This window comes from Lethenteron reissneri, unplaced genomic scaffold, assembly GCF_015708825.2.
Source record: "Lethenteron reissneri isolate LAM-NWPU_2019-01 unplaced genomic scaffold, ASM1570882v1 scaffold_1603, whole genome shotgun sequence".
Classification (NCBI taxonomy): Eukaryota; Metazoa; Chordata; class Hyperoartia; order Petromyzontiformes; family Petromyzontidae; genus Lethenteron; species Lethenteron reissneri.
In genome coordinates, this window is record NW_026891337.1 from 27,537 (window position 1) to 37,833 (window position 10,297).

General features: G+C 49.5%; 1 protein-coding gene across 1 annotated transcript; it reads right to left on the reverse strand.

Annotated features, from left to right (window-relative positions):
- Positions 1 to 481: 481 nt before the first annotated feature.
- Positions 482 to 4,028, reverse strand: LOC133362747 (protocadherin-10-like). The gene is made up of 2 exons (XM_061581673.1): positions 2,127 to 4,028; positions 482 to 532 (listed from the first exon to the last, which is right to left on the reverse strand). Exons 1-2 carry the CDS (start codon positions 4,026 to 4,028, stop codon positions 482 to 484), a joined length of 1,953 nt encoding a protein of 650 aa, XP_061437657.1.
- Between the last annotated feature and the right edge of the window lie 6,269 nt (positions 4,029 to 10,297).

The window sequence follows — 10,297 nt, forward strand, 5'->3', positions numbered from 1 at the left end:
GGTATCGGGTAGGGTACGGGTATCGGGTAGGGTACGGGTATCGGGTACGCGGTTGTGACCTCTGCCTCAGAGCACGGCATTCTGCCAACGCACAACACCGCCTTCCCACTGCTCCTCTCCCATGGGGTGTTGTTGTTGTTGTTGTCTAAATGTTGTTGTCTAGATGTTGTTGTCTAGATGTTGTTGTTGTTGTCTAAATGCACCGCAAAGTCACGACATCCGCTCAGTCTGCAAATTACCGGCGCAAAACGGAACTTGATTTTGATGCAGTAATTTTTATCTGTGACGGAGACTTGTGTTGCCTCCGAAACGTCGTGATTTATTATTTTATTTTATTTCCATTATTACTTTTATTAACTTTTAATTTTTTTTTTTACCTACGTGGTGACTTTACCGGAAAAAAAAAAACCTAAGAGTTTGATGATTTTGAGGCCGGATTGCTGAACAAATGAAGGGTTCGCGTGTGTGACGCGGTAAACGCTCACCTTCCAGACGTCTGCTGCTGCTGCTGTCGATTGAAATTGTCGTTGCCCTGCAAAAGATCAACGGGGGCACGCCACCGTCATTCACGCACTTCGAACTCACGATCGCGTGCGGGCAAGCGCCGCGTATGTGCACGTTAAATCTGTTAGTTTTGTATATCGCCAGCGCGAGACATTTTCTTCACTTCCATTCTCACCACGGAAGATTGCAACATTCACCGTTTTGTTTAGTAACAGGAGCAATCCGTACGCAGCAGGGTCATTGTGCCGACGTCTGTCCATGAATGGGCACGCAGACCCCTTGTGCAGAGAGCGCACGCACGCTCGCTTGCACGCACGCACGCACGCTCGCACGTTTGAAGAAGGGTCCTCGCTGGTACCACGGGTTTCGTGTTCTTTAAACATGTGTAACGTGAGGATATATCCGGCTCACTGACCTATCACAACTCGTCACGATGATTGGCTCTACCGGTCCTGGTCCACAGCCAATGGGGGGAAGCCTAGGGGCGTGGCCCTGACGTCATGGCAAGCTGACAGCTGTTTGTAGATGATTGGTTCTGCTGGCTTTAGCCACGGCCAATGGGGAGACGAGTCAGGGGCGTGGTCCCGGGAGCCTACGATGGAGTCTGGAAGAATCCATGGAGGCTAACCAGGTTTGGTGGAAACGTACCACGTGACCCGGGTATTAAATAGGGGTGGAGACGAGCGACACGTGGTCAGAACGGGAACGAACGGAGGAAGGGGGCCACGCGGGAGCGGGGCTCCGGGTTGCCACGTGGCAGTGCGTCTCTCTCTGTCTGTCTGTCCCTCTCACGCTGCCTGTCAGCAGCGTGAAGGAAAGCTGTTCATGAAAAGTGAAATAAAGACCAGATTCCAGGAGTCGCCTCAATGACCATTATTACACGTATATTAAGCTCGCCAAAAGGAGTGCTCGGATCTCAGCGAGCGTTTAATACGCGTGGCACCACGATTCGTACCTTCGAATGTGCCTCATTATATCCGCTTCTCTGAGTCTCTTAAGCATCTGCCACCAGCAGATCGCAGGTACGCGTGGGAACCCACCCACCCCCCCTTCGTGCTGCTGATTGAGGGACGTTGGTTTGCGTAGAGGTCGAACCATGAACCTCTCCGATTCAGTTGCTTTGTCTTCTTGGTTCTTTCGGTAAAGTCATGTAGAAGGGAAGTAATAAAATAATAAAAATAAAACATAATAATATTTTATTACTTCCCTTCTACGTGACTTTAGCGAAAGAACCAAGAAGATGAATCCCTGCAGTCACGAAAGCTTTAAATCAGTTGCTTTATATTATAATTGATAACCGGAGTAAAATGCATGCAGATGAAATTTCGGCAAACTCAATCGACCGTACACAATGCGCCTATATTTTATACTTGATTGCAATTTAATTTCGCGGACAGTCTACGGAGATATGCGTGGAAAAAAACACGTCATTCCCCCCTCCCCGCGCACGCTGCATTGTGCGTAGGGGGGCGGATGACGATTCGTGACGGATGATTGATTCTCAAGATTTCTTAAGTTATTGCCGCGGCAGTGAAAGTTCAGCGGGGAGTGCTTGGCGGGCCTCCCCGGGCCCGTGCGGTCATTTTCAAAAGGGGGCCGTCTTGCGTCGGCGCATCACCTACCTGTGTGAGGTCGTGCCGGCCAGGCACACGGCGCAGAGGGTGGCGACGCGGGGGCTTGCCAAGCGCCGGCGTTGCCGCGCCCGCCGCCTCCGAGGGCAGGAAGGACTTGTCCTCGTAGGCGTTGGGCGCGGTGGCGGATGCCGCCTCGCCGCCGGAGCGGGCGGCCGCCCCCGGCTCGTCACGCGCCGGCGTCCTGGCCGCGCCGCAGTGGTAGGTGCGTAACTCCTTGTTCTCCCGCTTGCAGCGCAGCACCACCGCCACCGCGGCCACGTTCAGGACGCACGACGCCACGGCCAGCGCCACGACCGCGACGAACGGCGTCGCGAAGGCGCCGTCGCCGTCGTCGCCGTCGTCCCCGTCGCTGTCGTCCGGGAGCCGGCCCTCGGGGCGCGCGTCCGTGACGAACGGCGTCGCGAAGGCATCGTCCCCGTCCCCGTCGTCGTCCCCGCCGTCGTCATCCGGGAGCCGGCCCTCGGGGCGCGTGTCCGTGACGCGCACCGTGAACGTCTTGACCGACACGAGCGGCGGCGCTCCGTCGTCCCGCGCCACCACCGTCAGGTTGTACTCGGCGGCGGCGGTCGCCCCGCGGTCCAGCCGCGTCGCCGTTGCCAGCGCGTACACCTCGCCCCCGTCCCAGGCGCGGAGCGTGAACGGCGGCGCCGCGCCGGGCCCCGCGGCCGACGCGCCCTCGAGCGTGCAGGTCACGCGCCCGTTGGCGCCCGAGTCTCGGTCCCGGATGCGGACGAAGGCCACGACGTGGCCGGGCGATGCCCCCCGGGACACGCCGACGACGGCGGCCGCGGAGTCCGCCGCGGCGTCGCCGGTCGGGCCGAGCAGCCGCACGACGGGCGCGTTGTCGTTCACGTCCAGGACGCGCACCAGCACCGTGGCGTAAGCGGGGACGGAGTCGGGCCCCCGGTCGCGCGCCCGCACGTGCATCTCGTGGGAGTCGGCCTCCTCGTGGTCCAGGGCCCCCACGAGGGTGACTAGGCCCGAGCGCGAGTCAACCGCGAAGAGGGTGCGCGCCGTCTCGTGCGCCCCCAGCATCGCCGCGTACTCCACCTCCCCGTTGGCGCCATCGTCCGGGTCCCACGCGTGGAGCCGCGCGACCAGCGTGCCCGCCGGCGCGTCCTCGGGCACCAGCGCCCGGTACACGGGCCGCTCGAAGGCGGGCGCGTTGTCGTTGGTGTCGAGGAGGCGCACGGTGAGCAGGACCGTGCCGCTGAGCGGCGGGCGGCCCCCGTCCAGCGCGGTGAGCACGTACTCGTGCGCGGCCCGGCGCTCGCGGTCCAGGGCGCGGCGCACCACCAGCACGGGCGACAAAGCGCCGCCGCCGCCGTCGCGCGTCTCCAGGGCGAAGGCGCCGTCGTCGGGCTCCATGGCGTAGCCCCGCAGCGCGTTGGCGCCGGTGTCGGGGTCGCGGGCGCCGTCCAGCGCGAAGCGCGTGCCGACCGCGGCGCTCTCGGCGACCTCGAGGAGGGCGCTCTCGGCCGGGAAGCGCGGCGCGTGGTCGTTGACGTCCAGCACGTCGACGACGACGCGCACCAGCTCGGCGGGCCGCTCCAGGACGGCGCCGAGCAGCAGGGAGCAGCCCGAGCCAGCAGCGCTCGCCCGGCGGCACGCGGCCTCGCGGTCGAGGCGCCGGCGCACCCACACCTCGCCGCTGTCGGCGCTCACGGCGAGGTAGTCGGAGCCGTTGGTGCCCCGCAGCGCTCGGAATCGGCGCGCTCGGAATTGCTCGGCGGTGAGGCCCAGGTCGCGGGCCAGTTTCCCCACCAGCGTCCCCGGCGGCTCCTCTTCGCGGACCGAGTAGCGCGGGGGCGCCGGCGGGGAGCGGCGGGCGGAGGCGGCGACGGTGACGGCGCAGCACAGGCAGACGAGGGCGGCGCCGAGAGGATCCATTTGTCCGGGTCGGGGCGAGCCGGGGCACGAGCTGCGTGCGTGGACGGCGCCGGCCGAGGAGTCGGAATTGCGGGGAGACGAAGGGGGGAGAGGGTCGAGCAGGAATAAGGCAACGCTTGATAACAAGTATAACCCGCAAAAACAAAATTTTGGGAAAAAATTTTTCACGAACATTAATTGTCACGCACAACGAGTCTGTGTGCAAAATGTCAGCTCGATTGGATCACGGGAAGTGGGTTAAAAAACGACCGAAAGATTTGCACGGTCCTAAGCAAGCAAGCAAGTGAACTTAATATCAAGGATTTAAAAACGACGACGTGGGGAAGCAGGTGATGGGGGGGAAGAACTGTTCGTTGTGATTTTTTTATTCGGATATTTTAAGTTGTGTAAATGAAATTGTGACCGGAAAATGGAAAAATTGACGATGCATAATCAATAGCGAGACTAGCTTCACTACCCGGTTTCGCCTGGGGGCTTGGATGAACCACGCCCGGCCGCCTTTGTCCCCCCACTGGCGATGTTCACACACCACGCCAGTTACTCGTTTGAGGCTGAGTCGACCTAGGGGAGGCCCAGGAGCGGTTAAAATAATCGTCACCGGCGGTGGCCGTGAGCGGGAATCGAACTCGGGTCGCCGGTTTCGTAGCGCGGCGTAGCGCTACCCGCTACACTACATTGCGTTACGCTTCCACGTGCGCGGATTTGACATCACAACTCACTTGCCGTGCAAAAAATAACTGCATTATTGAGTTCCAACCCCCAAAAAAGAGTATTTTTATAATTTGTACACGGTGTCCAGTTTGGAAAGTACCCACATGGCAAATTTCAAGTTTGTTGCATGTCGGGAAGTACGCTAAACATTTTGAACAAACACAATCACGACTTTGCCTTTTATATGAATGGAGATGTGATCTTGGCCTTGTCAAGTTGCTTGAGATGACGCGCTCGACGGCCATCAATGAATAGAGTGCCACGGTGAAATGCGGCGAAGTGTTTGACATACTTTAGTGCAAGCCGCCTCGTTGCTAGACACAAACATCAAGTGTTTATAACACTGGTCAACAACAACAACAACATGTTTTTCTGGCCTGGACCTTTGCAGCAGTGTATAGTGTAAGTGTATAGTAGTGAATAGTGTAGTGTATAGTAGTGTTTCGTGTAGTGTATAGTAGTGTATAGTGTAGTGTATAGTAGTGTATAGTGTAGTGTATAGTGTAGTGTATAGTAGTGTATAGTGTAGTGTATAGTAGTGTATAGTAGTGTATAGTGTAGTGTATCGTGTAGCAGTGTATAGTGTAAGTGTATAGTAGTGAACAGTGTAGTGTATAGTAGTGTATAGTGTAGTGTATCGTGTAGAAGTGTATAGTGTCACGGCAAGCCTCGGGGTCACTTGCTGGAGTTCTTCCATTACTCGTACGGTACATAGAATTTTTCGGTAAAGTCACGTAGGTAAAAAATTAAAATTTATAAAAGTAAAATAAGTTACTTGATACAGTAAGCGTGCTGTGATGGTTCCACCTGAAGACGGAAGCTTGTGTTGCCTCCGAAACGTCGTGATTTTTATTTTATTTTTATTTTACTTTTATTAATTTTAATTTTTTTACCTACGTGACTTTAGCAAAAAAACCTAAGAATATGAATCCTTGCAGTCAAGAAAGCTTCAAATCTAGAAATAGTAGGGTACATCTTCTTGGTTCTTTCGGTAAAGTGACGTAGAAGGAAAATAATAAAATAATAAAAATTAAACAATAAAAAAATATATATTGTTAATAAAAATAAAACATAATAATATATTATTTTATTGCTTTATTTATTTATTTTATTATTTCCTTTCTACGTGACTTTACCGAAAAAACCTAAGAATATGAATCATTGCAGTCACGAAAGCTTCAAATCTAGAAATAGTAGGATACATCTTCTTGTTTCTTTCGGTAAAGTGACGTAGAAGAAAAATAATAAACTAATAAAAATAAAACATTAAAAATATATTCTATTATATTATTAATGAAAATAATAAAATAAAAATAAAACATGAAAAAAAATATTGTTATATTATTAATAAAAATAATAAAATAATAAAAATGAAACATTAAAAGATATTATATTATTTTATTATGTTTTACTTTTTATTTTATTATTTCCCTTCTACGTGACTTTACCGAAAAAACCTAAGAATATGAATCCTTGCAGTCACGAAAGCTTCAAATCTACAAACAGCAGGGTACATTTCATTAACGCGTGTGTTTTAAAAAAGTTAGTAACATTACTCATCACGTCCATATCCAACAACGCCGAGTGGCTAAGACATGTGGACGAGATCAAGTTGTCTGTCAAGAGCGTGAGCGCTGAGTAGCACAGGGAGGAGGAGACGCGTGTTTGGCCACGTACCCGCTACGGGATTCACCAGCCGCCGTCGAACCTGCAGCAGCAGCAGTTGGTGTAGAGCAACACAAACAATGTCGAGCAAAGCGTCGTAAGGAAGGCAAACGAGAGAGAGGTGAGAGAGAGGAGACGCCTGGGGCGTTGAAACGAACGTCGCAGCTGTTGCTGAGGTCACGTTCTGACCACGTAGGCGGGTGAGTTGACCGGCGGCAGCAGCAGCAGCCAATGGGAGGGAGGCGTGACGCACGCGCGGCTCTCAGCCAATCAGGGCTCTGTCCGCCCGTGGCGCGTGCTGCCCACCCACCCGGCCAACATGGCGGCCTGGCACGACGGACGATTTGGTTGTCAGCGATCTGGAGTTGACGTTGACGTCACTGCAGCGATCCGTACTCTTTGGTTCTTTTGGTAAAGTCACGTAGGTAGCAAAACAATGTTCTCGCTGTGGTTTTCCCACCTGATGATGATGATGATTGCTTGTGTTGCAATCGAAACGTCGTGCTTTAGTTTTGTTTATTAAATCTTTTTTTATTAAGTTCACTTGCTTGCTTGCGCGCTTACGACCGTGCAAATCTTTCGGTCGTTTTTTAACCCACTTCCCGTGATCCAATCGAGCTGACATTTTGCACACAGACTCGTTGTGCGTGACAATTTATTTTCGTGAAATTTTTTTTCAAAAATTTTCCACTTTTTAGGAAAAAATTTTTTTCATATTTAATTTAAAATATCAATGTGATAAAAATGAAACTCTTACTCAAGAAAAACAGAATTGAATAATAAAATAAAACCGATGCCACGCATATAAAGGATTTATAGTGAAAAACTTTGTTTTTACGGGTTAATTTTTTTATACCTATGTGGCTTTAGCGAAAGAAACAGAGTATTTATCAGCATATTTGCATTGTTGTTACTAAGATGGGACTGTGTGCTTGTGTGTGTGTACGCAACCAGCAACACGGCTTACCCACAGCAAGGAATTGTTGAGGTGTTTTTCTTTCTATTACGTGCTTTTGAGTTCAAAATAATGTATTTCCATGTTGTGTAACGTCAACTGATTTAAAGCTTTCGTGACTGCAGGGATTCATCTTCTTGGTTCTTTCGGTAAAGTCATCACGTAGAAGGAAAATAATAAAATAATAAAACATAATAAAATAATTACTTTATTTAAATAAAATAATTACTTTATTTTATGTTTTATTTTTATTATTTTATTATTTTCCTTCTACGTGAAGACTTTACCGAAAGAACCAAGAAGAAAATAATTATTTTTATAATTATTTTATTATGTTTTATTTTTATTATTTTATTAAATAATTTATTATGCTTTATTTAGATTATTGTATTACTTCCCTTCTACGTGATGACTTTACCGAAAAAACAAACAACAATTCAGCTGAACATGAAACATCGTTTTTTCGTTCAAACTTTAAAACCGATAACAGAAAAAACGCAAAAAAATGTGACATTTGTAAAACACTACATGTCAAATTCGAAAAAGGTTCATTAGCTGGCATAGCGAAATTAATCAATAATAAATTCCCGCTTGTCATTCACGCAGCAGATTTGCAAAAACGACATTTTTACATAAAGGACTTAACACTACTATACACTACACACTGCACTATACACTACACTACTATACACTACACACTACTATATACTACACTATACACTACACTATACACTACTATACACTACATTATACACTACACTATACACTACTATACACTACTATACACTACACTATACACTACTATACACTACACTATACACTACTATACACTACACTATACACTATACTATACACTACACTATACACTATACTATACACTACACTATACACTACTATACACTACTATACACTACACTATACACTACTATACACTACACTATACACTACTATACACTACACACTACTATACACTACACTATACACTACGCTATATACTACTATACACTACTATACACTACACACTACACTACACACTAGTGCTGTACTCGTGACGAATTGGCCACGTTCTGTTTACGTGACAACCCTCACGAGTTGGCTGTGCCGGGTGTTGGCGGGTTTAACGACACAACATTGATACATCAACGCGATCTGACCCCCCCAACAAAAGCCCCCTCCATCACGAGTCAACACCGACCCCACAGAGCCGCTGAGGCTCACGCAGCGGAGTGACCGCTCACCCCCCCCCCCCCCAAACAAAACCACCACCACGCCACCAATGGAGCGAAGCAATCAAAATATTGAACGGCCACTTCAATTGGCGTAACTCGGGGACTATCGTCGTAACTCGGGGACTGCCTGTACTGCATCACGTTACATCGTATTAACAAGAAGCTTTTAAACCAAACAGTACAGTCTGCTTCACAGCGAATGTACAACATACTACAGTGTAATGTCCTTCAAAACGAGTAGGCCATTGCATGCTAGCGTCTGAGTGAAAATATAGCAAATTCTAAACATTACCTACAAACTCCACAACTAAGATGACACATCAATCATCGCCCCCCACGGGCAGCCTCTTGTCGTCCACATTAGGGCCTGTGTAGGGCCACCACCTTGTACCACACAGGGGCAGCTGCTACTTGGGGTGCTCTTCGAGTGTTTGAGACGAGATACGATACAAAACTCCCGAGTTGCCGAGGCAATTAAGCAAGCACCATATAAATGCAATTATGATGAGAACAGAGTGAATGCTTGGAGGCTAAATGGCTCTCGCTCCTGGTGAGAGATCTACCCATACACAGGTCCACAAAGACTGGCCGCTCTTACCCTGCAGGTTGAACCCAGGAACTGAGTGTTCAACTTCACATTCTTGTCATTAAAGGCCAGTGACAAAGGTGCACAGTTTCGATTTAAAGCTTTCGTGACTGCAGGGATTCATCTTCTTGGTTCTTTCGGTAAAGTCGCCACGTAGAAGGAAAATAATAAAATAATAAAAATAAAACATAATAAAATACAATTCTCACGACGTTTCGGCCACAACGCAAGCAGCCGTCTTCAGGTGGAGAACAGGTCCGTCGAGAAGGCAGAGTCTGACTTTACAGAAAGGTGCATAGCTTAGAGCGACATCGTCTCTGGCTTACACATCTCCCGGGTCTCCATTTGACTTTGTATTGTCTCGGAGGAAGTCGACCCACACCTCCACCTCCACAAACTGCTGGGAGTTGCCTCGCTCGGCCTCACAGTCAGAAGTCTCCTCCTGCTTCACGTTGCCACCATCGATGTGAAGGTCACATTTTAGAGTTGAATCTTCATCTTCACATTTCACCATCACCTCTTCACATTTAACCATCACCTCTTCATATTTCACCTCGATACCTTTCAAAGTGTCCAAGCTGGGATTGTCGTCGGTTCTTGTTTCACGAGGGATGGGCTCATTGCAGCACTTTGACTTTCACAAGCTGATTTCACACTCCACTCCTGGTGGATCTTCTGATGCTTGCGTGTTCTCTGGTGTCTTTGAAGATGTGCTGACCGTGCAAATGCCTTCCCGCACGGAGTGCACTTGAAGGATTTCTCTCCCGTGTGTGTTCTCTGGTGTATTTTAAGAGCAGATGAATCTGCAAACGGCTTCACGCACACACTGCACTTGAAGGGTTTCTCTCCCGTATGTGTTCTCTGGTGTTTTACAAGATTATGTGACTGTGCAAATACCTTGTCACACACAGTGCACTTGAAGGGTTTCTCTCCCGTGTGTGTTCTCTGGTGTGTTTTAAGACTATATAACTGTGCAAACGCCATCCCACACACAGTACACTTGAAGGGTTTCTCTCCCGTGTGTATTTTCTCGTGTATTACAAGATTATGTGACTGTGCAAACGCCGTTCCACACACAGTGCACTTGAAGGGTTTCTCTCCTGTGTGTGTCCTCTGGTGGATC

Bases quoted from the DNA above. Each gene is read 5' to 3' on its own strand.
- LOC133362747 (XM_061581673.1), bottom strand. From the start codon at position 4,028: ATGGATCCTCTCGGCGCCGCCCTCGTCTGCCTGTGCTGCGCCGTCACC. The intron at 533-2,126 runs GTAGGTGATGCG...GATCTTTTGCAG, and splicing joins GCCGGCACGACCTCACACAG to GGCAACGACAATTTCAATCG.